Genomic DNA, 17,175 nt, shown 5'->3' with positions numbered 1-17,175 from the left:
CGCTGAGCTCACTGACCCCCCGGCTGTCCTGGGCACTACAGCGCTGGACATGTTAGAACATTTTTCTTTAGGTCAGTCCCCTGGGGCAGCTAATAACCTAATATTTCTAATATAATTAGTAGTATTAGGTAATTAGCAATAACCTAGTATCAGCCTCAGCACAAAGATGGACCGAGCCCGTGGCTGTCGGGCAGGCGGCAGCCGAGTGCCGGAGGAGGGATCTGCAGGGCTCCCGAGGCTGAACTCTGCACGTCACGACTCGTCGGTGGCACTTCATTTCGGAAGCATTTGCTTTCATCTCCCTTTCGTAATTTTGAAATTATTCAATTTATATGCAATTTTCTGTCAAAATGATTCTTGTCGGTGCAGTGGCATTGCGAGCCTTGACTGACAGGCCAAGTGCTCCGGCTGGTCTCTCTGGATTGCCTCTCCATACACATAACCATTTAAAATGCATGCCTGACATTTGAGGAATTTGCCATCAGAAACAGGCATGGATGGCTGCTGTGGGAGGCAGACTTAAGGGATCAGTGGCCAAACCAGTATGTTAAATCCACTGAGCCTCAAAACAAATGCTCCAATCTCAGCATTTTGAAATTTTGATTTGATTTCTGCTCCCCTCCTTCCCCTCCAGAAGTTTTTTAATGATGTTCACAGTGCAAAAATCAGATTAAAAATGCAGTGAGACCTGAGAACCAAGTGTGCTATGCACCCATTTGCTGAGGAGGCCCAGGATGTCCCCCCAAATCCACAGAGCCATTCCTATGTTGTACCTCAGCTGGGTAGTCCTGAGCCCGTCAGCGCAGCCCCGGCCCCCATCGGTAGCATCGCTTCTACTTCATTCTGGAAAATCAGTAATTACCTGAATAGTGGAAACTGCTTTTCTTCTCTCTCTTTTTTTCTTTTCTAGCCCCTAACCACCCCTGCCTACGTTCCCACAGCCATGCCTACAGCTCAAAACAGAGCTCAATCGCTCATTCACACGCAGATTTCCCTGAGGTTTCCCTGATTTTAGCTGAGGCCAGTCCTTCGCTCAGACTGATGCCACCTCTGCAGGACGAGGGATGGTCCCTGCTCCAAGAAACTCCCATATGGTGTAGGCAGCAAAAGGATACAGAGGAGAGCAGGGAGGTGGGACTGCACCCAGCTTACAGACAAAACACGGGCCTCCAAAACAGTCAGGTCTCATATTAGGGTCTCAGGCCATATGACCCACGATTTCCAATATCAAAGATCTCCTGAGCTTGCTCCCTCTCGCCTTGCACTTAGGCAAGAGGAAAAGCTGTTTAGTCCTGGTTGCAAGGCACAGAGCAGCAGCAAGAGGGGCTCCCCTGAGGCTCACGCTAGACCGTACAGACATTTTCTCAATTTGCTGGTATCACCGGGCAGATCCAGCTTAGCCATGAGCAAGTACTTTGAAGTAGAAGAGCGGAGACCTCTCCCTGAGGGAAAACTAGTAGCGGGGCAGAGCCCAAGGAAACCGATGGAGAGCAAAGGCGGCCATGGGCTCTGGTATACCTGCAGCAGCACAGGGACCTCTGTGCTTCCCAAAATGTCACCACTATAGACATTAGCAAAAGCTTCTGCTATAATCCTGCCTTCATTTCACAGATTGACTCACCTTTCCCCTCGCATGTCCTCACAGAGAAATACCTGTTGCAAAAGGATGGAAATACGTTGACTCATTTTTTTTTTTTCCCCAGAAATATTTTTTTCTTTCCCTTTCTGTCCCAGTGGACCTCCATTCTTTCTCCCTTGGGAGCTAAAGACAGGCAGCGGAGAGGAGACAGATTTCAAGAGCTGACAAGGAACAGAAAGCTATTCCACCTCTGAGAAAGTAAAGTTGAAGGGTTTTTTTCTCCCTTTTAGAAAAGTGTGAGGCTTTAATGGGTTTGAGGGACTACAAATATGACTTTCTACATATGCCAAGATAATTATAAGCTTGAATGGATTTCTGAGACCAAACCCTACCCAGATAAATCACTGCCTATCCACCACTGATTACAAACAAACCGCTCAGAAAGCCTTCAAATTTCTCTTCTTTTCCCTGCTATCTCTTATATCTGTTGGTAATGGGCCTCAATACTTTACTAAGGAATAGGCTATAGAGGAGACCCTGATACTTCAGCCTTCCTTTGCAGCAGCTGTGAAAAAGATGGGAAATTAAGGCTATAAGGATCAAGCAGAACGGGGAGAGAGCTGGGCTCCCACTCAGCACTGTGGCTCTGAGTCTGGTGCTGGGACCCAGAAGATGTTGAGAAGCAGACGAGCTGCAAAATTGAGTTTTGCATCTGGTTTCAGAGCGTGATGAATTCTCGTGCCCTGCTTCCCCAGCCACTGTCCCTAAAGGGGGACAAGCGCCAAGTCCCTAAGGTAGACAAAATGCTGGATGTGGGTGATTTCGTTCAATGCGTTGTGTGTGGGAACAGACTTTTATCTCCCAGGTTTTCTTCATTGTTCACATGGAAATAAGCCCACCCAGGTCACTTACGGAACACACTGAATTTTCATAAATATGCTGAAGAAGTTGCACACCCCCAATCCGATAATTAGAGTAAATTAATGCTGCCAGGATGCTTTTGTCTCCATTTGTCTGACTCAAGACAAAAAGCTGGGGGTCACAGCCCAAAGGGAGAGAAATTCTTTATAAGCAGTGTTTAAGATGCCAGAGAAAACAGTAACATCTGCAGAGGAACCATACGTTCCCTGAGCGGGCAGGCTTTATGCCTCCCACAAATACCTATTGTATCCTCCTTGCTATGATGACTCAAATGCGAGTATATGGAGGAAGGGACAAAGAGTTATTAAGTCCTTCAGAGGTGATTACTCATTCCTCCGGTTTACATTTTAGATAAGCGCTGGAAACTCTGGATCGCTTGTCAGACTGGAGCATTGTTTTTGCAGGACACGAACTGTGAAGATTCAAATGAGTTAGGGTTTTCTTTTAATTTGTTAATTTCTCAGGGCTATTTTTAAAGCTCTCCCATCTTCAGCCAGAAATAGTTCTTACCACCCATGTCCTGTGTCCAAGAGATTTACTGGGTTATTAGAGAAGCAACCATTTCCTAGCCTGCTCCCCCAAGAAAAGGCAGCTTTTATGATCGCTCCGCACCGCAGAGGGTCTGTCGGCCTCCCTCCTCCACCAGCTTTTGGAAATAACTGAACTTCAGTCTTGTGTGAGAGCGGACAGTCGCTGAGAGCCCACCCATGTCGTGACAACCCGAACCCACCCGGGCGGCATGTCCTGCGTGCCCCATAGGAGACCCGTCCCCCTGGGTTCGCTCACTCCCAGCAGCTGCTATAGCAGCTTGAACTTCAACACTGAGTTTCTACCTGTATCTCATCCTAGACACCTCTGTCCTTTTCAGAGTCCGTCCTTCCTGAGGCAGAGATCCCCACTCTCTCAATAAAAGTCCAATTTTTTCTTCCACTCTTTCTCCCTTCTAGATACAAACCCCAGCACTCGGATTAATCAGAAACACCCTTTTCTTGGACCATGATCGTGTAAATCAAGAGATGCAGATCTCTCTTTACTACTTACTATCCCCCTAATCCTGCACCATCTGCAAACTTTACAAGCAAATAAATGCGTGTGTGTGTCTGTGTATCCTTAACTTGATCATTGGTTAAAAATACTGGATGTTGGATGAAGAACAATCCCACCCCCCAGCATAAAAAAGCTTTAGCACCGATGTCTCATTTTGAGATCTGTTGTTGAGACAGTTTCTCATCTAATGTGTAAAGCAGTCCCTCTAAATGATACACTTTTCAAAATCAAAATGGCATATGGTGCTGCACCCGTTGCCTTGGAGACACCCAAATGTGCCCTGCCAGCACAGATGCCGTGGTCTCCTCAGGAAGGTAACGGGTTTGTCTGACCATGAAACCATGTTAGCTGGTGATCGTGACACTCTTTGCTCCTTGCTCCTTCTTGACAAAGACTTTGTTTTACCGTCCAGCCATGCTACCACATTCATAGAAGGTGGCTAGGAAAAGCCACAGGCAAGCCTGGGAAAACTCCACTGGAAACTGTGCCTAGCATGACAGAAAAAAAAATCCTGAACAGCTGCAAAATTACTGCTCAAATTATTTGGGCTTAGAGGGGCTAAGAAGTAGCGTTGGTGGTTCAGGGAGCTAGTTGGCTCCCTCCCTTGGCCTCTTGAGCAGGAGTTGTCCGAGCTCATCTTACTCGGGAGGTGCTTTGGGAGAGGCGAGGGGCCGCAGTGGGGCTCTGCAGCCAGCTTAGACAGCCCAGCTCCTCCCTGCCTGCTCCCGCACCTCGCAGGCAGGGCCAGGGTGAACACGGGTTTTCCTGCACCATCCGCAGCTCTGTGTGTGGCTTAAAACAACTGCAGTCCGGCGACTTTTCGGGAGGCTTCTGAAAGGGAGCGCGGATGGTGCCAGGCGGGCGCGCAGAGTGGTGCTGCCCGTGATTCACATCATAGCACGCGGCTGGTGTGGTTTGCATGGGTGCTGTGTGCCCTGGCTCCCCGCAGAGCGTTACTGCGGCTCTCTCCTAGACCTTTCCAGAGACAGAAAACTCGCTTCCTACCTCTGCATGGGAACAGGCCAGTCGCTGCAGACAGAGCCTGCTCTCCCAGATTCACTGTGGATGCACTGGTGTCCCGAGCCTGGGGGGCATCGAGCTTGAATACGACTTCATTTCCCTCAGAGCATCTCAGCAAACCTTCAGCTCTAATCTGTGGGACTAGACAGAAACAAGGAAAAAATGAACACAAGCTGATGCACAGAACATTTCCCCCCAAAAAAAGAGAGAAAACAAGACAGAAGCAATCTGTTTCGTTTCCTGAAAGGAGTTATTGGCATATGCTTGAGTTGGGTCCACAAAGACACTGTATTGACTGTTTATATACCTTTGCATTAGGGAAAGTCCTCTGTCACCATGACAGTAGGATGGGAGAAAACGTATGTATTAACACATATATTAATCGGGCAGTATTTAATCTGAAAGCTTTGAATTGTGGCTGCTGAAAATAGGGCCTGACCAACACAGGGGCTCATGAATCTTTCCTGACAGCCCTGCAGTGACAGAAGCAAGAAGTGGAGCCTCCTGGTTATAAATTGGTCATGAATAAATTTAAATTGACAATTAGAAAGTTTCTAATAATCAGAGGAATTAAGTTCTGGGAACCTCTGTCACACCCCTGTGGAGCAGTGGAGGAGAGGAGGGGGAATCTTGAAGGCTTGGAGCATTTGTCCTGTCCATGCCCCTAGGGATTGCTTTGTATCATCTCCTAATGATACAAAGCAATAGCCCTGGAGCCGAGCTCCTCACAGGCTTTGAGTAGAATGGTCAGAAAGAAAGGTCAGATTGTCAGGGGCTACCTTGCTCCAAGCTGTAGGTACCCTTCCAAGGACCATAAGGACACCAGATTTCCTGCCTGAGCAGCGACCCAGGGCTGTTGGCTGTGCCTGTGACCCTGGGCATTCTCATCCTGTGGCATGGCATCGGGACTTTCTTCTGCCCACAATCTCAAATTTGCTATAGGATGCTAGAAAGCGTTTTGCACCTTGCAGCATGTAGATGCTTTTAAGTCTCCGACTGGAATAATTGTCCTATGACACAATTGCCTACGCTGACATTTAATTGCGACTCTGGTGGTCCTTCAAATACCAAGTCATGGCACTCTGAATGAGGACTCATCGTAACTCACCTCCTTTCCATGGACTCCTCTGTGAAATAAGTTTCTCACCTTCACCTCCAAGCTTGCAGCTGATAAGGATGTCACACAGTGTCACGGGGCTGAATAGTAGCTCCTGTCTTAAGCACTGGGTAGTCCTCATAGCAGGAGACTGGTTTAAAACACTAAATAGAGCAGTTTTCTACACAGCAGCAGTGAAGGGAGGTAGTGTAAGCAGACTCAAAAGATTAAACAAGTTCACGGACAGTAGATCTGAAAGAGATACTAAGAGGAATGGGCAGGGGTATATCCTCTAGCACCCCTAATCCTGCTGTTATAGATGCTGGGGAACGGCAAGAGGAGGGACTAAACTCACACCCTGTCCCTACGCAGCATCTCCCATCAGCAGTGTCAGAGGCCCAGGCTGGGGTTAGACGGACCACTGGTCTGACCCAGCAGAGCATGGCTTGTGCTCCCAATGGGGCTGCCGGCAAAGCCTAGTGCGGTTCAGTGCCCATGAGAAAGGTTAGTGCAGCCACAACCAAGTGGTCATTCCTACCTATCAACCAATTCATGCATGCCTTTGCCTTCTGAAGAGCAACCCAAAACCGCCCGGTGAGCAGGGGGGACCAGGAGAGCGAAGGGAGCGTGAGGACCACAGCACTGTGCCATGGCAGGGACCGTGCCCCACTTCTTGTGAAGCTACAGGCTGGAGAAGCACATCAACCCTCACATCTCCTGGTTTCTATCCCTTGTGCCCTGACACCTGCCTCCCACTCAAGCAGAACTGTGGCACTGCTAGCAAAGGCCAGGCATATATCCACTGCATGAACACCTTTCCTTCCAAGGTCACGTTCAGGTGGCTGGGAGTTGAGGAAGCCTGCTCACATCTGGGATGAGGACCTGCATGTGTCGCCAACAGGAGCAGCTTGCCAGCCTCCCCCCGGACCTTGAAAAATGCTTCAAGCAACCAGAGCAAAAACAATGCCACTTACAGCTAGTCAGACTCAATTTACTTCATTATGCTATAAACTCTCTGATTTTTTTCCATTATCCACAGAGACTTCCAGGATGAGCTAAGACTCACATGTGCAATATGAATGAGACAAGCAGTAAAAATAAATGATAAACAACCAGCAAAAACCAACCAAACCCTTTAAAGTTATTCAGGGGCTCCAGGGAAGAAGAGAAGGAAGAAGGCAAAAGCCCATGAGCCTATTTCCCATCCTTTCTTTAGATCACCTCTATATGGCACCTGACTGCAATAACACAGCTAGCAACAGGCCCTTCTTTTGTTTGATGGCTTTTGTAAATGTGAGGTTCAAACAGTGGTTCTAAAAAGTCTTGGCTGCTGAGTTATCATGAAAAATATTCAGATGTTGTGCCCTCCCACTGTGTGTCCTTAGGTAAAGCTCCAGCTGATCTCAAAGATAATATTCTTTCATGCTATTTAAATATGAACACTATTACTTTTTCAAAGCATCTATCATTTTCATCAAAGCAGAGCTTCCTGATGAGATCCTGCCATATAAACCTTCAGCAGCAGCACAGTGCCCCGAAACACCGCCCGTGCTCCACAAGCAGCCCAAAGCGGACGCGAGGGAAGAGCTCAGCTCTGCTGAGGGCCATGATGAGATGGTCAGGGCCTCTCCTCACAATATGCAAGGAGCGATGCTCCCAAACAGTTACAGAACAAAATATCCCGAAAAATACCCTCATACCAGGAGACCACTGGGGAAACGTTAAAAAGTACTTCCTCTGTAATAAGAACTAGGTCAATGCATCTTACGAAGGAGGAAGTGGCTCTGTGCTGACGGCAATGGCATAATTTTTAGGTGGGTGATCAGCACAAAGAGCTGACTGCAGGTGGAAGGCTTCTCCAATTTAGATGCACGTAGTGGTCTGAAAGCTTTTGGGGGAGGAGGGAGAGTTTGCTCCAAAGACTGACCTGGAGACCGCTGAGACTGGCTTAGGATCGCTGAAGGTGAGGTGAGGAAACAATGACCAACTCTTCATTTATTTAAAACAAGAGTGTGACACAGGGGTCAGCTGCACAAAGTGAAGGCTGGCCAAATTCCCACTTAAGGACACCATGAACTGGAGGTTGCACTGCATCCAAGAATGAAGCCTGTTACGAGTTCAGGGAAAAAGAGAGGGTGTAGGTACATCACCAGCATCCACAGGGCCACTGCCTGTGTCAAGGCAGGGACAAGGACTGCAGTACTTCAGCACAACTAGGGATACAGTGCCTAAACAGGTAAAAGCAGATCTTTCTGCTTCAGAGAAGCAAATCCCAGTATAAACTCAAAAGTACCTGAGTGCAACAATAGTATATGCAACTTCAAGCTCAAAACAACATTAAAAACTATTTCCAAATTAAAAAAAAAACAACAAACCAAAACCCAAAAAAACCCAGAAATTACACAAAGTAAGAATCAAAACCTGAAGACCTGAAATGAGTAGAGCCCAAACCACACAGTCATCCCCGTAATTTGCTCCACTTACCACTTCTTGCTTGTAAGCTGTACTTACTCATACACCAATAATGCTGTGAATAGAAATCAGCACCTTTTCATCTCGATGAAAGGCAGGCACGTGGAGTTTTCAGAGACACCTTATCAACATGGGCAGGGGGAAAAGAGAGAAACATACCGGCTGGAAACTTTTAAGGGGCACTACAAGTGAAGTAAGACAAAATAAATAGAGGGAATCCAGCTGTAAACCAGACCAGATTTGCCGCAAGTCCATGGTCAGCATCAGTGGCACAGAAGTAGTTCAGAACAGACAGTATTATCTACTATTAACATGTAGGTAACTACAAGACCAAATGAGTTGAAAATGTCACGGTCACCAAGCAAAGCTCGACTGAATGACAGTCTGAATACTAGTATTTGAAAACCAGGAAGATCGGTAAATCTAGAGATTCCTCTTTCAGGTCTATTACATCTCAAAAAAAAAAAAAAAAAAAAAAAATTGAAACACATTCAGATGCCAAACACAGCAACAGACATGTTTGTTTAGTCAAGAACCAAAAGCACTTAAATACAGTTTTTTTGAAGAAGAAGAAATATGCATCGCCAGCAAATCACTCAGCCCAGAACTGCAGCTGGTTCACACTACCAGCAGATTTTACACCTTTTAACTACAGATCATGCTAAAGGGTCCAATCTTACTCCTAGAATTGCTCATGTCTCCCAGACTTTGCAGCACAGAGATTAGGACTGGGTTTGCCAACTATTGGTATCAATTTAGGAAGTACAGCAATTACCTGCTGATCTCAGGAGTAAACTGGGATAGGGTACACTCCCCCCTCTGTCCCCAGCAAGCCCCCTGCATGCTCTGTGTGAAATAAGATGAAAAAATAAACACTGGGACTTCACTTTAAGCTTTTTCTAAACAACAGATCCTATTTTTTTACACTCAGCTCCACAAAGTATATTAAAGAAGTATATCTTTAGTCCAGCAAAGGACATCTTAGTCAACTATAAAGGCAAAATAAAGAATTGGATAAGCACGTCCATTGCTCTCAAATGTTTGTGCCAACCCCTTTGGCACTGTTCCTTGCACGGAAAGGCAGCACAGTTGCCTGGTTTGGGTAAGCCGTAGGAACAACCTTGCAAAGAGCTAACGTTGCCACCGTGTGGTAACCTCCAGAAACAAAACTGTACTTCTGTAGTTTTCTGTATCCCCATAGCTTTAAAAAAAGGACACACCAGCACAGATGGCACAACACTCATGGATTGAAAGGTGGACTACCAATGATACAGAGATGCAGAAGGTTTCCGAGAAGTTTTGTGAGTTGCTAACAAGAGCACCAGATGCTGCTCGCGTGGAACATGCTGTCGGAAAGACACAGTGCAGGTACCAAAGACGGGTATTTTCTTCTCCCCTTTCCTCCAAACTAAAACAATGGTACTTTCACAGAAGCACTTGATGGCAGACATGGCATTACAGAACCAAGTTTTCTTCTGAAGGCACATAATGCTCTCTCTCCCAAATAGCGCCTTAATAATTTGATGCCCTCCTTCCCCTGCACATCCCTTTCCATGGTGCAGTGCCAGGGCAGACACAAGCAGCCCACAGAAGCATCCCTCCCTCTAGGCATGTTTTGCACCATTATATGGTTCCTGTTCAGGAAGATGACAGCTGCTAGGCAGCTTGGCAGGTTACAGCACACTTTGTTTCATATACCTCAGTAGCTGCTGAGTGCTACTGGCGGCAACAAAACCACTGGATAAATTGCTGGAGTCATAGCCAAAGTTATTCTCTGGAAGCAAGTACCTCTGAAAACGAGCAAATAATGTAGAAAAAGCATTTGTGAGCTCATTATGATTGAAGGCACATCCATCTTCTCTACAGGCACTTCTACCAATTTTTCCCGTGTCTTATATAACTGAGCTTAATAGTAGTAGATAAAAAACCCCAAACAACCCTAAGGAACAACTCTTTCACCTTAAAGGACCTCCAGGTTGATATACCTTTCAAGTTACTTTCAAGTTAGTCTCAGAGTAGGTGGATTTAATCACTTCTAAATCCAATTTAAAATCAAGATCTCCAGATGCTTGAACAGGGGTTTTAATCCCCATTTGCATAATTTCTGGGTTTTTTTTAACTTAGCTGTTACATCCATTTCTATCAACCATGTGCTTGAACTCAATTTCCAAGGGCATATAAATAGCTCAAGACAACATCATGTAGTTTTAAGTGTTTGAACATACAGATGCCTGATTCTGGCTGAAATAAGCAACACTACCCACCTAACTACTTAAAAACACACATTTGTAAAAGCACATGCTTATCAGTATATTTGACAATATAGATTTGACAATATATTTAAAGATCTTACAACCTTCATTTTTTAAAATATATATTCTCCCTCATTGTATATTTGACTGTAAAAATAATTTGCTTTTCAATTACCAGAGATGTCAGACTTCCACAATTTCTTCATTCAATATGAAGAAAATATATCCCCTGCCAACAAACTACACAGGAGAAAACACAGTAAAGGATGGATGCTGACATTGAGATATGTAAACATTATTGTATAGTGCAAAGACTAAATTAAGCACTTCAGTGTTTCAGATGGATTGAGTAATTTTTAGGCCATGCCCCCTTTTACTTAATAGTTTTGATTAAAAAGCAGGAATTATATGCTGCACCGTTTAAGGAACTGTAATTAGGCTCAGGTCTATGACATGAACTCTTAACTTTAAACATTCTGAAAAGCAAGCATGCTTAAACACAAGTCACCAATTTCCATCTTGTTAACACATCACTAATCATTGTAACTGTGCTTTACAGGACAACCGTGGTGTTATATGTAAGTATTCCAGGTCACTACTTAAAGAATGGTGGAAGTTTTTTTAGATTGGTATTGGGTATAGAATACTGAGCATAGTCTGTATGGTCAACTTCACAGAACATGATAAAAACGTTTGTGTGTTCCTGGGAAACACTAAAACCCAATACTTGGACATTAATAAATGAGACGGACAACAATTCTTGGTCAGAAGCAAAAATGAACTTAAGATTACAATTTAAATCAAATGTTTAACCATTTGTTAATTTTAAAGAATCAGAACAAGGACACAAAGTCATACATAACTAGAAGTTCATTTTATTTCTGCGCCTTCTGTGCCTTCGGCACCTTCTCGGACTTCGGTGCCTTTTCTGACTTCGGCGCCTTCTCTGACTTCTCTGGCTTCTTGCCTTTTTTAGAAGACATCTTCTGGAGCTTCTTCATTTCGTGCTTGATAATCCTGTTTCTCTGTAAAAGATGAAAATGTTTACTATTCCTCAGAATGAAAACAGCAACAGCTCAAATATTATGCCTTAATTTAAATTCTAAGCTTTCAGATTCTGCCCTTTTTGATAACCACCCTTTGCTAACCAATTATATTTATATTATATAGTCAAAAGATTTACCACATATTACATTTAAAATGCCAAATTCCACCTAAAACTGTTCTGATCTACCAAGTGGACAACATCATTCTGGCTGGTAACTTGGGCACCCCAATACTTCATGCGTAATGACTTTCATTATAGAATGAAATACTAACAGCAGCCCATCAAGAATATCTGATTTCATCAGCAGGTAATTCCTTCCTCAGCTATAACTTTGAGGACTGACACACAGATCATGTGGGTTCAAGTTTGATCAAATACTGAAGCGGTGGCCAAAGCAGCATGAAAAATTCAAGGCATTCACATACTTTGTGTTGCTCCATAACCCAAGCCATCTATAAAAAGCTACTAACATCTGTATGTGACTCTAAAGTGAAAGCTACAAGCATCAACCCCATAAAGAAGTGACACTCAAACACTCACCATTTTCTTTGCTTTCATAACCTTGTAGCGATCAAAGTCAGTCATTTTGGCTTTCTGTTTGAAAAGAAGCAGTCATGAGGCTCTGATACATATCCAAGTAGTAAAACTCAGTGTTACAAAGCATTCCACTAGTAACTGATCATCTCCAAATTAGGTTTAGCTGCACATCTAGAACCAGTTCCCTATTTAAGGCCTTTGCTGGGAAGTGACGGTGCAGGAAAAAAGGTGGTTATAAAAATGACTGAACAAAACCACATTTACTGTTAAAATACAAGAAGTTGAAGCTGATAGGTAGCAACTTTTAAAAATCTATGCCTTGTCTACCTTTAATCTTAGCCTGCAATTGCAAACACATGGTTTATTAGATGGCACCTAATTTTAATAAGCAGAAGCAGTACAATGTTTATTACTCATCTAGTGAAAAACTGTACCTTTTCTCGGGCTTCAATCTTCTTTGCCCATCTTGTCGCTGCCCATTTTTCATTTATATTTTCCTTTTCCCAGGCAAGTCGCACACACTTCTGACGAGCACTGCAGTAGAATAGTCACAAAATTATATTCACAGTCTTTATTATAAAAGGTTCTCTCTGATGCTGGCCCACAAGGGAAGATCACCCTTCTACATTACTTCAGACACTTACTTTAAGTCAATGCCACATACATCTCTGTGGCCTAATTAACACTTTGTTGTGTAAATGCTTTGCTAGGACTGACAGATGAGCGACTCCAAGAGGCATACTTATGCACTATTGCTAGCACTGCTTCAGAATCAGAGAGACAGCAATTTTTATTCCTAAATTACAGAATATCATATAGTAACTAAGCTAAAGAGAACAGAGTGAGTTCAGCCTCCTGCAATTTCAGTGTAATTCTTTAGGCAGGGAACATATTTAATGTCTGAAGGTAATCTAAGCAGTGGCAAAAGCAAAGCTGCACAGTATTTACTCCAACTGCTTCCCCCCACACCATTCACCCCACAACTATCTGCAAGTTGCCTAGGCCAGTGTGCTATTTCTTTTGCTCCTAAACAGCAGTTATCAGCCAATATCGGTAACGAAAACTTAAATGTATTCAACTACGATAATGCCGTCTGCCAAATTTTTTACTGTGCGCACATGTTAATCCATTGACTTAATGTTGTATGACCTTTCTAGATTTAGGAAGCATCAGATCACATAATTCAGTCATCAAGTGACAGCATGTTTTTTACACAGGTCAAAAAAATGCCAACAACTCACCTGTGTGGGAACTTGAGTACAAAATCAGTCAGCTGCATGCACTTGAAGGGCATAGCCTGCCTTCTGACACCACTGCAGGGGCCATCAACTAGTGCCTGAAAAAGGAAAACAAATGTGGGGGGGGGGCGGTTTAGCAGTTTTCCCATCATACTTGATTTAGACAGCAGCTTCTTAATAATGTATGAACAGTATCTTGACAACAATACTCCAAGATTGAAATGAATGTTATGCAGACAAAACCCAAGATTGTTACGTCTTGTGTACACAACCCAAGCTTGACAGAAAGAGTTTTGAAGGCCTGTCTTTGGAAAAAAACAAACTGAACTTTAAAAAAAGCACACAGAACTAAGATGACATCCTTCATTTTTTTCCTGCGGAAGGTGTTCCTGTCCATGGCAGGGGGGGTGGAACTAGATGATCTTTAAGGTCCCTTCCAACCCAAACCATTCTGTGATTCTATGACTTTTTTTTTTTTTTTCCAGCTTTTTCAGGAACATTAAGTGAAAAGAGTCCCCTAGCCCAAACATTTTCTTTAAACATACATTAGTGCCATTCTATTCCTAAGTTTTAGACTCCAACTGACATCACTTGTCCACTTCTACTCCAAGGAAACACAGCAGAGAGGGGAATATATCACTTGCCAGCGAAAAAAGCTTGCTACTGAAAGCTTCAAATACAACAACGGCTGCTAAAAATCCCAACTTTTTACCAACTGCTTATTTCCTTGAAAAATCTATTCACAGAAAATTTCCTTCAAAATCGATACGCTCAGTTTTACTGCCCAAGCTTCTGCTAAGATGGGAAGAAAACAAAGGTACAGCGCCCTTAGCTTACCCTATTTTGGTCAATAACATCCACAATGGCCACCAGCTTGCCAGCATGCGGCCCGAAGGAAATGAAGGCAACTCTGCCGATCTCGACGAAGCGTTTGAACACCTGAGAGCAGTAAGAATTGACAGAAATTAGGCGAAACCACACCTAAGGCCACTGCTAGTTTCAAGGCTCTCACAGCCTCTGAAGCAAGCCCCCATGCTTCCGAACTGCACAAAATCCCTTCGCCTGAGGGAAGGGCCCACGCTAACGCCCTCAACTGCTTTTTGCCGGCCCCGGCCCCGGCCCCGCGCGGAGGCCGCGGGCAGGCGGAGGAAGCAGCGCCAAGCAGAAGCAGTGAGGCCCGCGGGCCGCAAAGAGCCAGGGGCGGCCGCGCCGGCTCCGGCCACGCCAGGCGCTGCCCTCCGAACAGGGCCCTGCCCGACCGACGGCCGCACGCGGGGCCGGGGCCGGGGCCGGGGCCCGGCCCATCACGGGTGAGGCGGCCGCGGCTTTCCCCGCCCCGGCGGCCGGCTAGGCGCAGGGAGACACAGGCGGTGCGGCACAGGCAGGGAGGCAGGACGCAGGGAGAACCCCGTGGCGCCGGACCGCGGAGGCGCCGGCCGCCCGCACGTACCATGATGGCCGCCGCCGAGCAGAAAGGGAGGGCCCGTCCCGGGGGCGGCCGGAAACCGCCCCTGAGCCGGCGGCTGCGCATGCGCGGAGGCGGGGCCGGCGGGGCGCCTTGGCGGAGTGCGCGTGCGCCGGGCGCCCCGGGGCCGGCGGCGTGCCAGTACGCATGCGCGCTAGGGGAGACGCGTGGAGGCGGCGGGCATGCCTCTCTGCGCGCGTGCGTGCTGGGAGGGCGGGGCGGGCGGAGGGGAGCGGGGCGGGCGCTCTCTCCGCCGCCCGTGCGCGGGGCGGGGCGGGGCGGGGCGGATCGGGCGTGGGACCCCGCCCGTGGGTGCCGGCGCTGCCCGAAGCCGGTCCCGCTGCCTCGCATCGGCGAGCTGCGGTTCCTCCCGAGCTCGGGGTGAGGACTGCCTCGGTGCTCCGAGCCGGCCGCTGGCCCCGTGCTGCGGAGCGCGGCTTTGGTTCCAGCCCCGGTGAGAGAGCGGCCCGGTGGGAGAAGGCTGCTGGGGAGGACAGCACATGCAGGGGCCGCGTCCGCGCTGTGGCAAAGCTGGCGGGCTTGCCTTGGGGCTCAGGAGAAAGTGGGCAGAGCACAGCCAACGCGCTCCGAGACAACTTCTCAAAATCACCCTTCTCTTCGAAAGGCAGAACGTTGTAACGAGGGGATGAGTAAAAAAACACACCGAGATTGCGCACGGGTTTTCGTATCGCAGTGCAGAACTGGCCCCTGATTTGAAAGAGCAGCTTGGCAATACGCAAGGCAGCGCTCTGGATACAACACAACAAAGGCAAAAAGGGCTTGGGAAGGAGGCGGGAGGAGTACACGTTCAGAACAAACTTCTAGAGAGGGTAAAACCAGCATTATAATTCAGCTTAGTACGTGATGCCACCTGATGGTGAAAAGTTTGTAGCTCGAAAACAAACAAAAGGAACGTTTAATTGACTCTGCATTATATGCACCGCAGTACGGAGGGACAGGTAGCACTCTGTATGCAGAAGTCGAGCGTCTGGCCTGTGCCCTTAGTGGTGGGCGAGTCACCTCCTACAGCGCGTGGCAGAAGGCATCACACTAGCGCCGGTGTCACAGATGCACACGTGCGCTGCCAGAAGAACGTGTTTGTTCCGTTTTTGGACCGTGTTATCTCCGAGCTCCAGAGACAAGCACGGGGACTGCTCTTATTTTTAATTCCCTGGTACCTATTGCCACGTGAATGACACTTCCTAGAGAGCAAAGACACAGTGCGAGCTCTTCGCAGTGCATACAGGATGGACCTTTCCAACCTCGAGCAGAGCTGCAGAGACGGTGTGCCAGGCAGAGAGACGTTCCACCGCACGCCCAGCCAAAGAGCACCCTCGCAACACTGCAGGAGCCCAGCCCGGCGTTTTACCCTGAGCTCCCCGCAGCCCTCACGCAAGAACATGCCGCTCTGCCGAGCGGCGCTGCTGCCGAGGGAAGGCAGGGTGTCGGGGGCCCTGCGGACCATCAGAGCATGGCAGAAAAGCTCCGTGGGTGAGCGTCAGTTCGCTGGGCTGGCTTTGATGGACACGCATCAAGATAATGACATGCACATGGATCACGTTTTGCAGGATTTTCACTCGCCTAAACGTCAGCCAAAACATTTGCTATGAGAAGAAAAGCTTTAAGAGTAGCAAAATGTACTGCAGAGCACTGCTGGAAAATAGATCTGACCTTCATTTTTCCGTCTCTTCTGTCAACAGTGGAATGAAACATCCCAATTTAGCTGTCTAAAGCATAGTTTGTACAGTTTTACAATAAAAGAGAGCAAGTAAAAAAATGCACTTAAGCAGTTTTAAATGGTGTAGATACTTTATGCAAGTCCCCAGGGAATGGATCATTAAAATGTTAATGAGCACTTAACTCCATCAGGTATTTTTGAAAGTCCCATCCAGAATACCATTATAGCAATTTTATTTTACTTTGCTTTACAACAGTAATATATTAATACATGTATTAAACCAGTCATATGTAAACAACATGTTCTAGGTTGAGTCAGTAAAAGGTGACGGCTTTTGGATTCTTTCATTTTGCAGTGATTTGGAAAAACAGTAGTTTTCATTTTCTTCATTTGATCTAACATTACTCTCCAGTACTACTTAAGAGGAAGGAAGGGAGGTTACCTAAAATCTTGGTCTTTTTAATGACCTTTGCATGTTTTATGGCAGAGATACTCAAATGTCACTAGTGACTGCACTGATGACTTATTGAGTCTGTGAGGGTTGCATCTGTTCTACATAACTTGCACGCATGCATTTCTGCATCTGTTCAGATCATAAATGACTGGACGAGGCATCATAAAAAACATCAAACTTGCGCTGTGCCTTAGCATCAAACACTGAAAACAATTCAGGACTTAAAAACATTTTCTCCCATGAATACGCTTTTAAATTAAAACATCCACTAGGCCTACACAAATGTTGCTGTCCTGGTTTCAGCTGGGATAGAGTTAACTGTCTTCCTAGTAGCTGGTACTGTGCTATGTTTTGAGTTCAGTATGCAA

General features: G+C 46.3%; 1 protein-coding gene across 1 annotated transcript; it reads right to left on the bottom strand.

The window, feature by feature from the left end:
• Positions 1-11,242: 11,242 nt before the first annotated feature.
• RPL14 (ribosomal protein L14) lies at positions 11,243-14,762 on the bottom strand. The gene is made up of 6 exons (XM_030010236.2): positions 14,661-14,762; positions 14,048-14,149; positions 13,214-13,308; positions 12,407-12,506; positions 11,976-12,029; positions 11,243-11,412 (listed from the first exon to the last, which is right to left on the bottom strand). The coding sequence occupies exons 1-6, from the start codon at positions 14,739-14,741 to the stop codon at positions 11,263-11,265; spliced, it is 582 nt and encodes a 193-aa protein (XP_029866096.1). The 5' UTR covers positions 14,742-14,762; the 3' UTR covers positions 11,243-11,262.
• Between the last annotated feature and the right edge of the window lie 2,413 nt (positions 14,763-17,175).

Source organism: Aquila chrysaetos, chromosome 3 (genome assembly GCF_900496995.4).
Source record: "Aquila chrysaetos chrysaetos chromosome 3, bAquChr1.4, whole genome shotgun sequence".
In the NCBI taxonomy this organism is placed as follows: Eukaryota; Metazoa; Chordata; class Aves; order Accipitriformes; family Accipitridae; genus Aquila; species Aquila chrysaetos.
This window is presented reverse-complemented; position numbering and strand designations above follow the sequence as displayed.